This window comes from Lithobates pipiens, unplaced genomic scaffold, assembly GCF_037356315.1.
Source record: "Lithobates pipiens isolate NorthernLeopardFrog02 unplaced genomic scaffold, aLitPip1_a1.2 Scaffold_30, whole genome shotgun sequence".
NCBI classification, from domain to species: Eukaryota; Metazoa; Chordata; class Amphibia; order Anura; family Ranidae; genus Lithobates; species Lithobates pipiens.
In genome coordinates this window covers 103061105-103078915 of record NW_027507791.1, presented here as the reverse complement: position 1 = coordinate 103078915, position 17811 = coordinate 103061105, and the positions used below count along the sequence as shown (strand labels likewise).

Below are 17811 nucleotides of genomic sequence, written 5' to 3'. Positions count from 1 at the left end.
ATATATATATATATATATATATATATATATATATATATATATATATATATATATATATATATATATATATATATATATTTTTTTTTTTTTTTTTTTAGGGCCAGCGATACTGCATAAAGTAAAATTAATCCAAGCAGGCAGAAGGGGGCTTTCCTGTCTGATCAGGGAGCCCAGTAAGGCGGCACCCAGCAGAATCTGCTTCCTGGGATATAGTGAGAAGTACTTATGTTGTTCTTCCCACTGTGTGACGTAAGAAAACCAGGATTTCCTCACTTCCTTTTTTTGCCGTTGCTGGCTTGTGAAATCATCTGATCTCAGTTTAAATGAGATGTTTTGGAGGCCAGAGGAAAGATATGGGGTCTAATAAACCCCAGATCTCTACATAAAAAAGTACCTGTCCTGGCTCATGCCATCACATGGGATGTTCATACCTTAGGATGGTGATGAAAGAAAAAAAAAAAAAAATGTAATAATGAAAAAAAAAAATAAGTATTTACATTTTAAAAGCACCCAGTACTCATGCGCAAATGTGATGCATCTGTCCCGCACGCACATGTTAAGGGTGATCACACCACAGGTAAGGTATCACCACAAGAGTGAGCGCAAAAATTCTAGCACCAGACCTGTGTAACTCTAAACTTGTAAAAGGCTTTTAAAGGACTCACCTCTAGAGATTATTTTTTTTTTTTTTTATGTACCGTAGTTTGACACTATTCCACGGGTGTTTGCAATTTTAAAGCGCAACATGTTTGATATCTATTTACGTGGCGTAACATCATCTGTTATATTTCTACCAAACAATATTGTGTTTTTGTGCATTAAAATTCTTTAAAGTACATGTTTGAAAAACTGCTACGCAAATATGCAACACTCACCATTTTATTCTCTGGGGCCTTTACTTAAAACCCCAAAACAGTTTTCTAGCAAAAAAAAAAAAATGCAGATTTTTACATGTAGGAAAATTCAGAATTGTCCCGGACTGGTTAACAAAACAAAAATACAATGTTAAAAGAGAAGTATGGGTTTGGTTTTTTTTTCTCCTCCATTATACTTAACGAGGTGGCTGCAGCATCGGTCCCCTGGCGCTTCTACACTGAGAACCAAACCGACGAACATCGATTGCTCGGTTCTCATAGCTCTCCGTGCTCACTGGAGCGTTAAACGGTGGAGGGGCGGGGAGCAGCCCTCTCAGCTGCTCGCTGAGATGGGTGTCAGTCCAGGCACCTGGCGGATCCAGACTTTGACGCGGTGCCTGGACTGATATTGGTGACGTGGTCACTGAAATGCAAAAGAAGTTGCACTCCTGTGCCATAGGAGAAGCCCAGCCAAATGAGCTTTGACTGGACTTCTCCTTTACGTACAGCTAAAGCCAATACTTTTTATATCTATTTTTGGAGTAAGAGGTTTAGAACCCCATTATTTTGTTTTATTTTTATTTTTTCTATCTGTGTCTCCTTAAGGAGATTTCCATTCACTTCCTGTCCTGTAGACTCAACAGGAAATTATGATATCTTGCCAATGTAGGTGAAATTCCTTCTTAGATGTCATGGGAACAAGCATGTCCATTGAGTTTTTCCCCATCTATCCCTGTTCTGCTGGCAAATCAAATTTTATTTTGGATGTACCTTAATTTTCATTCCTGGCGATCAGAACAAATAGAAAAGTTGACTCTCTATTAAAATACAGATTGGAATTAAAACCAGAGTGGTTCTAATCCCTGACCACTCTTTTCGAATTGTCATTAATTATACCTTAAAGGGATTGTAAAGTGAATTTTTTATTTATTTTTTTAAATAACAAACATGTTATACTTACCTCCACTGTGCAGCTCGTTTTGCACAGAGTGGCCCCGAACCTGCTCTTCTGGGGTCCCTCGGCGGCTGTCTCGGCTTCCTCCCGCAGGTGCTTCTCACGTTCATTGCGAGCTCCCTCGCATGGTGAGAAGCACCTGCAGGCGTGCTCCCATGATACAGCCGCTCGCTGTATCACACGGCCCCGCCCCCCGGCACTCCGCATCAGTGGATGTGATTGACAGCAGCGCAAGCCAATGGCTGCGCTGCTTTCCATTCATCCGAACAGCGGCCAGGCTGAATGGTGGAAAGGACGTCGAGGGACGAGCGCAGGACGTTCGAGGGGTGAGGTAAGCAAAACGGGGGGGCTGGGGGCGCAGGCACTGTCAGATGTTTTTTCACCTTAATGCATAGAATGCATTAAGGTGAAAAAACATTTACCTTTACAACCCCTTTAATCTCACACAATGACAAGTAAAGCAAAAGCTGCCCCAATATATAAACCCCTTATAATAACAGTGCAAAGAGCAACAGCGCATTAAGTGTAATCTAACTACAAAATTCATTTTTTTTGGGTTTCAACACATCACTGCTTCTTATACCATGCTGACACATACTCTTAAGTGATTTTCTTCATACATGAGTTTGTATAGGGCTGTATGTGTACATATAACTTTTATACAAATATTACATATTTATAAACCCTGATCATAGTACAGTTTACTAAAATATACAAGAAACGTTAAATACAATATTTCCTTAACTTATGAAGAGACAACAAGTTTGGTAAACTTCAGACACAAAAGTCACATATAAAATGCAGGTACTTTGGGGATTATAAATGTAGGGAGGTGACATTACAGCTGCAGCCTAAATGTGAGACACCAGAGGAAGTTACAATTCTACCAAACATGTGAACAGAAGTCTCCCTGGGACCTCAGATTTAAGAGGTTATTAATCGTGAAGAAAATTTGTAGTTTGAGCATTTAATGACATGCAGCAGACAATTTTCAAAGAATATTTCAACAATCAAAATAAGCCTTTCAATTTCCAAAGATTGGATCATTTAAAAGGAGAAAGTATGGGGTTAATGACATTTTTTTAATGCTGCAGTATGCAAGTGACAATGCAGCCGGCCATACACTAGTGTGGTCATTTAAAAGTACTTCAAAATTTAATTTGCTATGAACATTCCCAAAACAAAAACCACATTGCCATCCTCCTCAGCAGTCAAAAGTCAATGTCGTTTTGACCCCACTAATAATTAGAAAATTGCATTTTTTTGTTTCAAGAACATCAGTTCTTACAAAATTCTACTACTGTATGGCCAGCTCAAGACAGATCTGAGCATTCACCTAACCGCTAGTCAGTTCTTGATCTGCTCGCAGTGGAGTACAGTGAGTATCAGTCATTCCCCCTCAGCCCCACTGTGCTTCTCCGGCAATTACTGGAGCAATAGGCTGGGAAGAAAGCTGACACACAAGCTCCAGCTCTCAGCCATGAGTTGAAAGGCAGAGCCAGCTGTTAGTCAGGCGGACTGCCATCAGTTGACTCTGGATCATAGGAATACATTACTAAATGTAGTTGTGACCCATTAAGATGTATAGCCAAAATAAAGGTTTGACCATACTTTTTTTGTAACCATCCATTTACAGCGAATGGTGTTCAGTATACTATTAACGTTATTATCTACATATCAATTATTTATGCCATGTCCATCTATGTGTTTCTTGCAACACAATGTCCACTTCTCAAGGATGCAGATTGGAAGAGTATCTCTGCACATGGATCAATTCCATATGCAAACCACCATAGAGCATGCTGGGGCTGAGTGGAGGTTACTGCAGGTATTCCCATGTGTGGGGCATTACCTACACCTCTGGATGTCCCTCCCGCTGTCCCATGTTCTCCAGTTTGGTGCAATACCTGAAAAATACAGGGGGTCTTCCATTTATGTGTTTTTATGATTCACTGTAATGGTTCACAGTGTGTATATATTGAATTGATCCATCTAAGGAGATATTTTTTCCAATCTGCATATACAGCCTTAAGAAGGGAGGACTTATTTTCTAGACATTATGTTTGGATGGACGTAGCATATGTAGATACCATATTGTGACTCTATGCAACATGAGTTTATCTTTACAAATTGAGAGGCTTCTCATTTTTATCAATTATTAAATAAAGCAATAATATATTTTCAAAGTTCTGCTGTCTGCAATTACTGGATGCCAGGAAATGCCCAAGGGATATGACATGCAGTAACGTATGAACTTTCCTTGACCCCCATTTATCTCTTTTCTGCTAGTGAATTTAATATGTTATTACACAGTACTGTGGTACAAAATGGGACTCAAGTCACATTAGAAAGGCACCATGATGTTTTTGGTAGGTGAAGCTTTCCTGTTAGTATTCCCAGTTTCTATCCCCTTCCTTTTAAGTAGGGACAGCAGACAGCTCCTGCTTCTGTGCAAGATTCACCGAGTCTTCTCCTTCCATCACAAAACTAATGTTCACAAAAGAGGCAGCAGCCTCTGGCTGCTGTGTCTGAGCATTGCTTTCGCTCGGCTGCTGGCTGCGCTGCTCTTGGTACTGTTTCTCAGCCCGCTCTGACATTTCATTCTCTTCCTCCTCCTCTTCCACCTACACACACGAGAAAGAAAAGAGTCCATTATTGGAAAGTTAGCCACATTATTACGATGTTCAGTGTTTCGCCATTTCTTAAAGCCCAACTCCTGCTTAAGAGTGTTTGTTTGGAATTTAACCGGTTAGTGACCGCCCACCATAGATACACTGTGGCAGGCTGACCGCTCTGTGCCAGATCACATACCTAGTACGTGATCTAACACTTCCAAGTCTCGAGAGCGCACACACCACGCGATTGGACACGGCAGGAGCCAATCAGCAGGTCCGGCGGACATCAGACCCGGCAATCATTTGTGAGAAAGGCAGAACGGCGGTCTGCCTATGTAAACAAGGCAGACTGCCTTTCTGTGAGAGGAATGTGCGCATCCTGTGTTCCTGCTAAGCAACACAGATCTTTACATTCCTCCAGTCAAAGCACACCCAGGGAACACAGTTAACCCTTTGTTTACCATAGATGTTAAAGCGGTTCACCACCCTAAAGGGGAAGTTCCACTAATCTGATCCCTCCCCCCCTCCGGTGTCACAATCGGCACCTTTCAGGGGGGAGGGGGGTGCAGTCACCTGGATAATCCAGGTATCTGCACCCACTTCCAGGACAGACCGTCGCAAACCCCCACAGATGGCAACCCCCCCCCCCGTTGTGTTCTGGGAAGCACACAGTTCCCAGGACACAGCGGGGACCAGAAGAGACGCGCAGCGCGGCTCACGCATGCGCAGTAGGGTACCGGGCAGTGAAGCCGCAGCGCTTTACTTCCCGATTCCCTGACAGAGGATGGTGGCGGGGGCAGCAGAGAGACGAGCGGTCGCTCGTCATCTGCCGCCGACATCGCTGGACCCTGGGACAAGTAAGTGTCAATTTATTAAAAGTCAGCAGCTGCAATATTAGTAGCTGCTGGCTTTTAATATTTTTTTTTTTTTTTGGGTGCAGAACCACTTTAACCCCTTCCCTGGCAAAGTCATTAGTACAGTAACAGTGCATACTTTTTATCACTGGTCCCCCAAAAGTGCCAGTTATGTGTCCGATTTCTCCACCGCAATATCACAGTCCCACTATAAGTCGCTGATTGCCACCATTACTAGTAAAATATCTGTTAAAATGTCAGGTTTCTGCGAATATCATATATTTTATATATATATATTATATTATATTATATACACACACATACATACATACATATACAGTCAGTCGTTTTTTGTTTATAGCAAAAAACAAACAAGAGGTGATCAAATACCACCAAAAGAAGGCTCCATTTGAGGGGGGGGGGGGGGACATGTTTTATTTGGGTAAAGTGCCACATGACTGCGCAATTGTCGGTAAAATTAACGCAGTGCCATATTGCAAAAAATGGCACAGTCATGAAGGGGGTTAAACCTTCCGAGCTGAAGTGGTTCGTTGACCAACTCCACTAGAGATTTCCCTACACTCTGTACTCATGTGACACCAAGACAAGAACTTAGGGGGACAGGTGTTACCATAGGGGTAGAGACATCATCAAAACATCAGTTTCTACCATTTTTGTACTACAAAAATATTTTGCTGCAGTCTCTGTAACTGTATATTTCTCCACACTTCCTGTTACAAACACACTGCAATAGGAAAATACAGTTCTAACCTACTTTACAAATAACAAAACCAAATTGAGCTTAAATTTTTTTATTTTTTTTATTTATCTCCCTTTTTTACGCGCTCAGCTATTCTTCAGTTGGTGTTTGTCGGGAATATTAAAAAAAAAAAAAATTATTTTTTATATATATATATATATATATATATATATATATATATATATATATATATATATATATAGCACCAAATATCTGACTCTAGAGCAGGAATATGCAATTAGTGGACCTCCAGCTGTTGCTAAGCTACAAGTCCCATCATGCCTCTGCCTCTGGGTGTCATGCTTGCGGCTGTCAGAGTCTTGCTATGCCTCATGGGAATTGTAGTTCTGCAACAGCTGGAGGTCCGCTAATTGCATATCCCTGCTCTAGAGCAACATACTGAAGGTGCTGGGAACTTTTAAACTTGCAGGTGCCTCAGCTGAAGGAATACTCCAGATGAGCTCTAATGGTTCTAGCGAGGTGGCTTCCCTCGATGGGAACCGAATAGTAGCTCAAACCCCAGAAATAAAGAAAAGTAGTGTCAGACAAAAATTAAAAGGAGGATTAAAGATTTTTTTTTTTTTTGCAATCAACAATTAAAAAGAACACAACAAAAAAACAAAAAAACAAAAAAAAAAAAAAAACAGGGCGTGTTAGAGCAATACCACCAACTGTCTGCCATGGATAGCTCTGCTTTCCTTTAGCTTTTAATAACATCATATACTATTTGTGCCATATTGGACTTTGTTCTGGTATGCCATATCACAACTCACTGTGTCAGCACACCTCTATATTTGTGTTTCCTTGGGAGAACATCTACACAGTGGCTTTGGGTGAACCACAGAGCTGATAATGTGCTGCTGACCACTGGGACCAGGTTTACAGGAAACTAAATGCTAAGCAATCTAAGAAACTACCACCCTTGTCCCATTTCCAGGTTAATTCACCTACTGCCAAGGTGATAGTCATGCCATTATTTACCACCAGTATAAAACTACTTAATCCTTTTATACAAGGCCTGCTTCCATTCTTGTTTTAGGGAAGTATACAAAACAGAAACATCTACAGTAATTCTAGGTACTGAATATGTGCCAAGAGACTGGCAAGCACGTAAAAGGAGCCACATATCCTACCTCAGCCAAATTCTAAGGATTACCGATTTACAACTAGGGCTGAAACAACTAATCGACAACTAATCGATTATGAAATTAATCGATTACTATTTTCACAATCGATTAATCGGCCAGTAACAAAATGGGGTTAAAGTTAATGAGTCTGATGAAATTTACCAGATTGACCCTTTAATAGTATATACACTATATCATTCCTCAAATAGTATATACACTATCTCTCTCCTCTAATAGTATATGCAGTATATATCCCCTCTAATAGTATATACATGATATCTCTCCTCTAATAGTATATAGCCTCTAATAGTATATACAGTATATCTCTTCTAATAGTACCGGTATATACAGTATATCTCCTCTAATAGTATATATCACCTCTAATAAATACAGTATATCTCTTCTGTCTGTTATTAGATATTTTGCTCCCTAACCATATAGTTGGTTATTTATATTTACCACTGCATAGAGATATTTAAGAATAAAATTGCATTTTTTTTTAACCACTTTCAGACCGGACCATTTTGCTGGTAAATGACCAGAGGTCTTTTTACACTTTGGCACTGCGCTGCTTTAACTGGTAATTGCGCGGTCATGCAATGTTGTACCCAAACAAAATTTGCGTCCTTTTCTTCCCACAAATAGAGCTTTCTTTTGATGGTATTTGATTGCCTCTGCGATTTTTATTTTTTGCGATATAAACGTAAAAAGACCGCAAATTTTGAAAAAAAATGATATTTTCTACTTTTTGTTATTAGAAAAATCCAATAAACTCAATTTTAGTCATACATTTAGGACAAAATGTATTCAGCCACATGTCTTTGGTAAAAAAAAAGTCAATAATTGTATATTTATTGGTTTGCGCAAAAGTTGTCACATCTACAAACTAAGGTACGTTTTCTGGAATTTACGCAGCTTTTAGTTTACGACTGCCTATCTCATTTCTTGAGGTGCTAAAATGACAGGGCAGTACAAAACCCCCCCAAATGACCCCATTTTGGAAAGTAGACCCCCTAAGGAAATTGATAAGAGGCATGTTGAGCCCATTGAATATTTTATTTTTTTGCCTCAAGCGATTGAATAATGACAAAAAAAAAATTTTTTTTTTTTTTTTACACAAAGTTGTCACTAAATGATATATTGCTCACACATGCTATGGGCGTATGTGAAATGACACCCCAAAATAAATTCTGCTGCTTCTCCTGAGTACGGGGATACCACATATGTGGGACTTTTTGGGAGCCTAGCCGCGTACAGGGCCCCGAAAACCAAGCACCGCCTTCAGGCTTTCTAAGGGCGTAAATTTTTGATTTCACGCCTCACTACCTATTACAGTTTTGAAGGCCATAAAATGCCAAGATGGCACAAAACCCCCACAAATGACCCCATTTTAGAAAGTAGACACCCCAAGCTATTTGCTGAGAGGCATGTTGAGTCCATGGAATATTTTATATTTTGCCACAAGTTGCGGGAAAATTACAAACTTTTTTTTTTTTTTTTTTTTTTTCACAAAGTTGTCACTAAATGATATATTGCTCATGCATGCCATGGGCATATGTGAAATGACACCCCAAAATAAATTCTGCTGCTTCTCCTGAGTACGGGGATACCACATATGTGGGACTTTTTGGGAGCCTAGCCGCGTACGGGGCCCCGAAAACCAAGCACCGCCTTCAGGCTTTCTAAGGGCGTAATTTTTTGAGTTCACTTCTCACTACCTATTACAGTTTTGAAGGCCATAAAATGCCAAGATGGCACAAAACCCCCACAAATGACCCCATTTTAGAAAGTAGACACCCCAAGCTATTTGCTGAGAGGCATGTTGAGTCCATGGAATATTTTATATTTTGCCACAAGTTGCGGGAAAATTACAAACTTTTTTTTTTTTTCACAAAGTTGTCACTAAATGATATATTGCTCACGCATGCCATGGGCATATGTGAAATGACACCCCAAAATAAATTCTGCTGCTTCTCCTGAGTACGGGGATACCACATATGTGGGACTTTTTGGGAGCCTAGCCGCGTACGGGGCCCCAAAAACCAAGCACCGCCTTCAGGCTTTCTAAGGGCGTTACAGTTTTGAAGGCCATAAAATGCCAAGATGGCACAAACCCCCCCCCCCAAATGACCCCATTTTAGAAAGTAGACACCCCTAAATTTAGGGGTACACTAGTGAGACTAGGTAATAAATGGCGGGTGCCCTGAAACTATAAAAAAATAACTAACCAACCAGCGTCACCTGTAACAGTTATATGGTGATCACTGGTGAAAGGGTTAACTAGGGGGCAATCAGGGGGCTTTATGCGGTAGTATATGGGGGTCCCTGGCGCTATAAAAAGCTGCGGCGAACCTAAATACCTACCTGCCTAACTAGCGTCACCTGTGACACTAATACAGCGATCAGAAAAACGATCGCTTATTAGGCTGGGTTCACACTGGAGCGATGCGGGAACGCCACGAATGCGCGGCGGGTTCCCGCATCGCATGCCTCCCGGCGGCAGTTCACACTGCCCTATGCGAACTGCTGGGAGTGTCAGTGAAATGTTAATGACACCCCCAGATCAGTTCGCATATCGCAGTGCGATCTGCAAACTTGGATCGCATGGTGTGAACACCCATGCGATCCGATTCTGCTGCGGACCAAAAAAAGGGTCCCGTGCGAGTTTGCGGCGGGTGCGACACGAATTCAGCCATACTATCTGTATAGCTGAACTCGAATCGCACAGAGATCGGATGTGATTTGCACTGCAGTGCGGTGCGAATCACATCCGTTCTCATAAACCGCTGCAATGTGAACCCAGCCTTAGTGACACTGGCGACGGGGGGTGATCACGGGGTTAAACCTTTATTGGGGGGGTTAGGGGGGTACCTTAGAACTAAAGGGGGCTAACCCTAACTGCCCTAACAGTTATTAGTCACAAATGACACCTGCCGGGTGATCAGGGGGTTAAACCTTTATTAGGTAATAAATGGCGGGTGCCCTGAAACTATAAAAAAATAACTAACCAACCAGCGTCACCTGTAACAGTTATATGGTGATCACTGGTGAAAGGGTTAACTAGGGGGCAATCAGGGGGCTTTATGCGGTAGTATATGGGGGTCCCTAGCGCTATAAAAAGCTGCGGCGAACCTAAATACCTACCTGCCTAACTAGCGTCACCTGTGACACTAATACGGCGATCAGAAAAATGATCGCTTATTAGGCTGGGTTCACACTGGAGCGATGCGGAAACGCCGCGAATCCGCGGCGGGTTCCCGCATCGCATGCCTCCCGGCGGCAGTTCACACTGCCCTATGCGAACTGCTGGGAGTGTCAGTGAAATGTTACTGACACCCCCAGATCAGTTCGCATATCGCAGTGCGATCTGCAAACTCGGATCGCATGGTGTGAACACCCATGCGATCCGATTCTGCTGCGGGCCAAAAAAAGGGTCCCGTGCGAATTTGCGGCGGGTGCGGCGGGTGTGGCGGGTGCGGCGGGTGCGGCGAATGGCTGAACTCGAATCGCACAGAGATCGGATGTGATTTGCACTGCAGTGCGGTGCGAATCACATTCGTTCTCATAAACCGCTGCAATGTGAACCCAGCCTTAGTGACACTGGCGACGGGGGGTGATCACGGGGTTAAACCTTTATTGGGGGGGTTAGGGGGGTACATTAGAACTAAAGGGGGCTAACCCTAACTGCCCTAACAGTTATTACAGTCACAAATGACACCAATGCAAAAAAAAAAAAAAAAAAAAAAAAAATGACATTGGTGTCACTGTGACTGGGGGGCAGGGGTAATTGGGGGGGTGATCGGGGGGTAAAGGGGGGGTGTGAGTGTGCCTGGCATGTTCTACTGTGTGTGGGATGTGTTGGTGCAACTCACTGATCCGCTCTCCTCCGTGTCGGAACGAAAAATACCGACACGGAGGAGAGAATACATCACTTCCTCTCCTGTGTTTACATTACAGGAGAGGAAGTGATGTCACCGGGGATTTCCATTCGTCGGGAGCGATCGCGAGGGGGTGGCCATGAATGAATGGCCGTCCCCTCGTCCGGGATCGCTCCCGAACGAAAACCGACCGCCGCAGGCACCGGGCGGGGGCCCGATCGGGCCCCCGACCCGCGGGAGGCAAATCACGTACATGTACGTGCTTATGCCTGCCCGTGCCATTCTGCCGACGTACATCGGCGTGAGGCGGTCGGCAAGTGGTTAAACTTTACATATTAACTAAATCATAAACCACACTTTTTTTTTTTAAAGGTTATTAACCCGAAACAAGAAATCGGCCAACTAATCGATTATGAAAATAATAGTTAGATGCAGCCCTATTTTCAACTAGGTAATGAGAACATAAACGCATACATACCTCTTTCTGCATTCTGTAGTATTCATCAATTGCATACTGGTACTTTGGTGTACTGACTCCTAACACTGAGGCAATTTTTTCTCCTAGAAAGTCGCAAACTGAGGGGAAAAAAATAAAAAATATATTGAAAAAGTTATATTTTATAGACATTGGTACATATTCAGAGATTGATAAGTATACAATGTCTATAAAGATGCAGAATCTGCATTAATGTCCATACATTAGAACGAAGTATGTTTCATTATTCTAGTTCTGTCCTGGATTGACCCATTAATGTCCTCTAGGCTCAAGCAAATCATTTTACATAAAGCTTCTACTTCTTTATAGGATCAGGTGCCATTAGACATATCTATATATTACATGATCTATCCATGTTCAGCTTTGCACTTCTTACACTGGAAGAAATAAGCAAACCATTTTTAAAAGTCCATTTATCAATGTTAATACTGTTGCTTCTGATCCAACCGTGTGTATGGGGCATAAGACAATGGGCACTGGTCACATTATTGCAGTCAAAAGAGCGGAGGAATGGAAAACGGAGGCAGCACCGCTTAATTAAATCAGCTCCACCTGAATACTGACTGTCCCATTTGTATGAGATGATATAACACTCCAGCATTTGGATACATGAATAACACTGGAGGGGGCAGAGGCTTCTCCAGGAAAGCTAGATAGTGGACAGCATCTGCTGCAGTGTAGGTAAAACGACGAAATGTGGTGTGTTAGAATTCAGGCGAGTTGTTAATACACAGATAAGTAGATTTATAAGAATATGTACTTTAAATAGCAAATTCCCAAGTTCCAAGGGCAAAAAGCTGCCCACATAATGGCTTTATATTATGTTAAAGTGGCTGTAAAGGCTCCAGCATGAAGGTACAAAAAATAAAAAACACCTGTGTGCAGCAGCCCCCCCTCATACTTAGCGGAGCCCCATCCCAATCCAGTGATGTGCACAAGAGCCAGGGACTCTCCCTCCTTATCACAGCCAGTGAGCCAATGAGCAAAGAGGGGGGCGGGGCCAAGTGGCAGCCCTGTGTGTGAATGAATGAGCTCTGTGGGCACTTGGCAGGAGCCTTTAATATCACTTTAAAGAAAGAATTATGGGTTCCCCCCATCATACTTACCTAGGTGGATGCAGCATCGGTCCCCGCCGTCTCTGCACTGAGAGCCGAGCGATCGAACACAGACGGCTCAGTTCTCTCAGCTCCCCAAGCAGAGAGCTGCTGCCTGTCAGTCAGCATCTCTCCCCCCCTCTGCCCCCCCCCTTGCTCACTGGAGTGCCGAGCTGTAGAGGGGCAGGGAGCCACTGTCTCAGGCTCTCAGCGGCTCGCTGAGAGGCTGAGATGGGTATCGGTCCAGGCATCTAGCGAATCCAGACTTTGTCGCAATGTCGCGGTGCCTCTACACTGAGAACCGAGCGATCGAACATCACTGTCAATCAGCAGCTCTCCGCTGTGCTCCTCCAAGCTCACTGGAATGCTAAGCTGTGGGGGGACGGGGAGTGCCCATATCAGGCTCTCAGACGGATGTTAGTCCAGGCACCTGGTGGATCCAGACTTTGTTGCGGTGCCTGGACTGATTCCTGTGACCTCGGAGAGCGGACTCCAGTCCGCTCTCTGCTGAAAACAGGTCACGGGAGTGTACAACCAATTGCACTCCTGTGACCCATAGGAAGCCCAGCCAAATGAGCTCAGGCTGGACTTTTCCTTATTTTATTCAAACTCCACAAAATAATTATGTACAGCAGTCCCCCCGCACATTAAAATTAGATTGACAATTGCTATGTGTTAAAGCTAGATCATGTACGAGTCAGAACCTACTTAGGAATGATTACATCATTTTACAACATATCTATAAACATTAACCAGTGCATGTGAAGAACATTATTCTGATAAATATCAAAATCTAATTGGCTGTAACAGCAAATTCATTTATACGAGTGTCTCTTTACAAGCTAATTTTCTATATTTACCCACATGACCTCTAGCATGAATCTCCAACTCAGGAACTGAAGACAAAGATCTTTCTGATCTGGCAATAGCTACAGTATCTCACAAAAGTGAGTACACCCCTCACATTTTTGTAAATATTTTATTATATCTTTTCATGTGACAACACTGAAGAAATTACATTTTGCTACAATGTAAAGTAGTGAGTGTACAGCTTGTATAACAGTGTAAACTTGCCGTCCTGTCCCCTCAAAATAACTCACACGGACATTAATGTCTAAACCTCTGGCAACAAACGCGAGTACACCCCTAAGTGAAAATGTCCAAATTGAGCTCAATTAGCCATTTTCCATCCCCGGTCTCATGTGACTTGTTAGTGTTACAAGGTCTCAGGTGTAAATAGGGAGCAGGTGTGTTAAATTTGGCGTTATCGCTCTCACTCTCTCATACTGGTCACTGGAAGTTCAACATGGCACCTCCTACCTCATGGCAAAGAACTCTGAGGATCTGAAAAAAAAAAAAAAAAAAAAAAAAAAAAAAAAAAGAATTGTTGCTCTACATAAAGATAGTCTAGGCCAGTGGTGGTAAACCTTGGCACCCCAGATGTTTTGGAACTACATTTCCCATGATGCTCACACACTCTGTAGTGTTGGTGAGCATCATGGGAAATGTAGTTCCAAAACATCTGGGGCACCAAAGTTCACCATCACTGGCCTAGGCTGTAAGAAGATTGCCAAGACCCTGGAACTGAGCTGCAACACGGTGGCCAAGACCATACATTGGTTTAACAGGACAGGTTCCACTCAGAACAGGCCTCACCATTGTGCACATGCTCAGCGTCATATCCAGAGATATGACTTGTCTATGGGAAATATACCTATGAGTGCTGCCAGCATTGCTGCAGAGGTTGAAGGGGAGGGGGAGTCAGCCTGTCAGTGCTCAGACAATATACACCACACACTGCATCAAATTGGTCTGCATGGCTGTCGTCCCAGAAGGAAGCCTCTTCTAAAAGAAGACAAGAAAGCCCGCAAACAGTTTGCTGAAGACAAGCAGACTAAGAACATGGATTATTGGAACCATGTCCTGTGGTCTGATGAGACCAAGATGAACTTTTGGTTCAGAAGGTGTCAAGCGTGTGTGGCAGCAACCAGGTGAGAACAAAGACAAGTGTCTTGCCTACAGTCAAGCATGGTGGTGGGAGAGTCATTGGGGCTGCATGAGTGCTACCGGCACTGGGGAGCTACAGTTCATTGAGGGAACCATGAATGCCAACATGTACTGTGACATACTGAAGCAGAGCATGATCCCCACTGGGCCACCAGGCAGTATTCCAACATGATAACGACCCCAAATACTTCCAAGACAACCACTGCCTTGCTAAGGGGAAAAGGTGATGGACTGGCCAAGCATGTCTCCAGACCTAAACCCTATTGAGCATCTGGGGGGCATCCTCAAAACGGAAGGTGGAGGAGCACAAGTTCACCAACCTCCCCCAGCTCCATGATGTCATCATGGAGGAGTGGAAGAGGACTCCAGTGGCAACCTATGAAGCTTTGGTTAACTCCATGCCGAAGAGGGTTAGGGCAGTGCTGGAAAGTAATGGTGGCCACACAAAATATTGACACTTTGGGCCCAATTTGAACATTTTTACTTAGGGGTGTACTCACTTTTGTTGCCAGCGGTTTAGACATTAATGGCTGTGTGTTGAGTTATTTTGAGGGGACAGCAAATTGACACTGTTATACAAGCTGTACACTCACTACTTTACATTGTAGCAAAGTGTAATTTATTCAGTGTTGTCACATGAAAAGATATAATAAAATATTTACAAAGATGTGAGGGGTGTACTCATGTTTGGGAGATACTGTACAGGAGCAAACCCTCTAAAGCTTAGGGAAAGTCAATGTCATTGTGGGCACAGGATTGTGGCATTATCCTAATGTGAACAACTGGACGACCTTATTATATAAAATTTGCATGTTTCTGTGAGTAGGGGTCACGGCTCGACAAAACCCGGGCGCCAGGTCGCATTTGCGACTAGAATTAGCGACCTGGCGCCTGGGGTAGCACAGCTGGGGGTATCCTGTCTCCGTGGACCCCCCGGCGTGATCGCGTCGGGCCATGCCGCCGGCGGCTGGTAATTGAACCCCCGGCTTTGAGGCCTTCTGCGATCCTATGGTTATTCTGGAATCTGGCGCCCTCTTGTGGTGGCCGTTGGAATGACAACCAGCAATGCTAATGGAGCTTCCCCTGCCTGCCAGCCTATGTCCTGCCCTTTACTTAGAACCCCTAAACACACACACACACACATACATACACACACACACACACACACACACACACACACACACACACACACACACACATCTCCTAGAGAATAAAATGGTGGTCGTTGCAATACTGTCTGTCACATCGTATTTGCACAGCGGACTTACAATCGCACTTTTTTGGGGAAAAATAATTTATTTAATAAAAAAAAAAATAAGACAAAAGTAAAGTTAGCCTAATTTTTTTTTCTATATTGTGAAAGATAATGTCATGCTTCAAAATTGCGCCCGCTCATGGAATGGCGACAAACTTTTACCCTTTAAAAGCTCCATAGGCGACGTTTAAAAAATTCTACAGGTTGCACATTTTAAGTTACAGAGGAGGTCTGGGGCTAGAATTATTGCTCTCACTCAACCGATCGCAGCGATACTTCACATGTGTGGTTTTAACACCGCTTTCATATGCGTTCCCTTCTGCACGCAAGCTTGGCGGGACAGGGCGCTTTAAAATTATTATTTTTTTTTATTATTTTAACTTTTAGTATTTTTTTTTCACTGTTCTTTAAAAAAAAAAAAAGTGTTCACTTTTATTCCTATTACAAGGAATGGAAAAATCCCTTGTAATAGAAAAAAGCATGACAGGTCCTCTTATATATGAGATCTGGGGTCAGAGAGACCTCAGATCTCATATTTACACTAAAGTGCAATAAAAAAAAAAAAAAAAAAAAAAAAAAAATTGTTATTTGAAAAAAATAAAATAAAATGTCCCTCTAAGAGCTATGGGCAATGACTTAGAGACAGGTTGGGGGCTGGGGGCTATCTTCCCCTCACTTGTCTCCATGTCAGGCCAGGGACAGGTCCAGATCACCATCACAGACCTGGCTCCTAACTTTTTTAGCTGGCTCCTAGATTCCAAGCAAATTTGTCAACCCCTGGTAAGGGTATATTAAAAATCAAAAAGATTTATTAACCACACTGAACATGATAGAACGGGTAAACTGCACAAATGCATCTTAAATTGCACATATCAATGAATAGCAATGTACCGTATGTTCCCTAAATCAAAAAAAACAAGGATTGCTCAAACTGATCCACTTTTATCAATTCATATAAATTTAAAATGTTTGCATATACAGTATGGTCAAACATGCAAATTGCAGCTTGCTTAAACAATGTCATATATTCAGGCCACACCTAAATTGTGGCAAGCAGAGGCAATGACTCCTGCAGGGAAGTATAGCTTGTAAAGGGTCCTTAATTAGTTGTAATAGATCCACTACTGATAATATACTACCTGGCACACACACACACACACACACACACACACACACACACACACACACACACACACACACACACACACGTTCCATCTGAAAAAAAACTGAGGAGCTCGCTGTACTAACAATGCAATTTTAGTACAGCGATCTCCCCCCTGAGCTATTGTGTTCGCACTGTTCGGACTGCCCGCCATTAGAACGCACTCTCAGCCATTGGCTGCAAGCACTGATTGGATGCTGATCGGCAGAAGTTTTTCTGGCGTGCCCATTATACAGAACCCAGACAGGCTGCTGTGCACAGGGGCCGGATGTCAGCATGGCTTCTGTTGAAACCGTGATACTCGGCCCATGTGTACCCAGCATAGCATTAATACAACAGAGATCCAGATTCCTAATTACTGGGTTAGATGTCCAGCTCCACTGATATTATATGTTATGTTGTATAATGCTGCCAGCCACAGTCATGCAGTTTAAATCATACAAGGATCCATATTTTCCAATCAGCCAAATAGGGAGATCACTAAAGATTAAAAAAACAAAATTTCGATTTACCAACCTGCCGTTTTTAACAGGATCCAGGCAAAGCAGTTTTGTCTGTTTAAACAGGTTTACCTAATGACCAACAAAGCAAAACAAATACCTGAAAGTGTTGATGTTGCTACTCTCAGCATGTAAAACCAGAGATACGGACCCCAGGTTAACTTTGACTGGAGAGGGAAAAAAAAATAAAAAATTAATGAAAAACTTATTAAAATTATGATCAGGTCTTCTTTGACACAATGTAACTGAACAAA

The 17811-nt window shown here is 42.8% G+C and overlaps 1 protein-coding gene across 1 annotated transcript in view; it reads right to left on the bottom strand.

Moving 5' to 3' along the window:
• Window positions 1-674: 674 nt before the first annotated feature.
• FAM177A1 (family with sequence similarity 177 member A1) overlaps window positions 675-17811 on the bottom strand; it is a 35206-nt gene continuing 18069 nt past the window's right edge. Inside the window, exons 3-5 of the mRNA XM_077464710.1 lie at window positions 17658-17724; window positions 11522-11619; window positions 675-4433 (exon numbers count right to left, since the gene is read on the bottom strand). Coding sequence (XP_077320836.1) covers window positions 4227-4433; window positions 11522-11619; window positions 17658-17724 — 372 coding nt within the window. The 3' untranslated portion in view covers window positions 675-4226. The remainder of the gene's footprint in view (window positions 4434-11521; window positions 11620-17657; window positions 17725-17811) is intronic.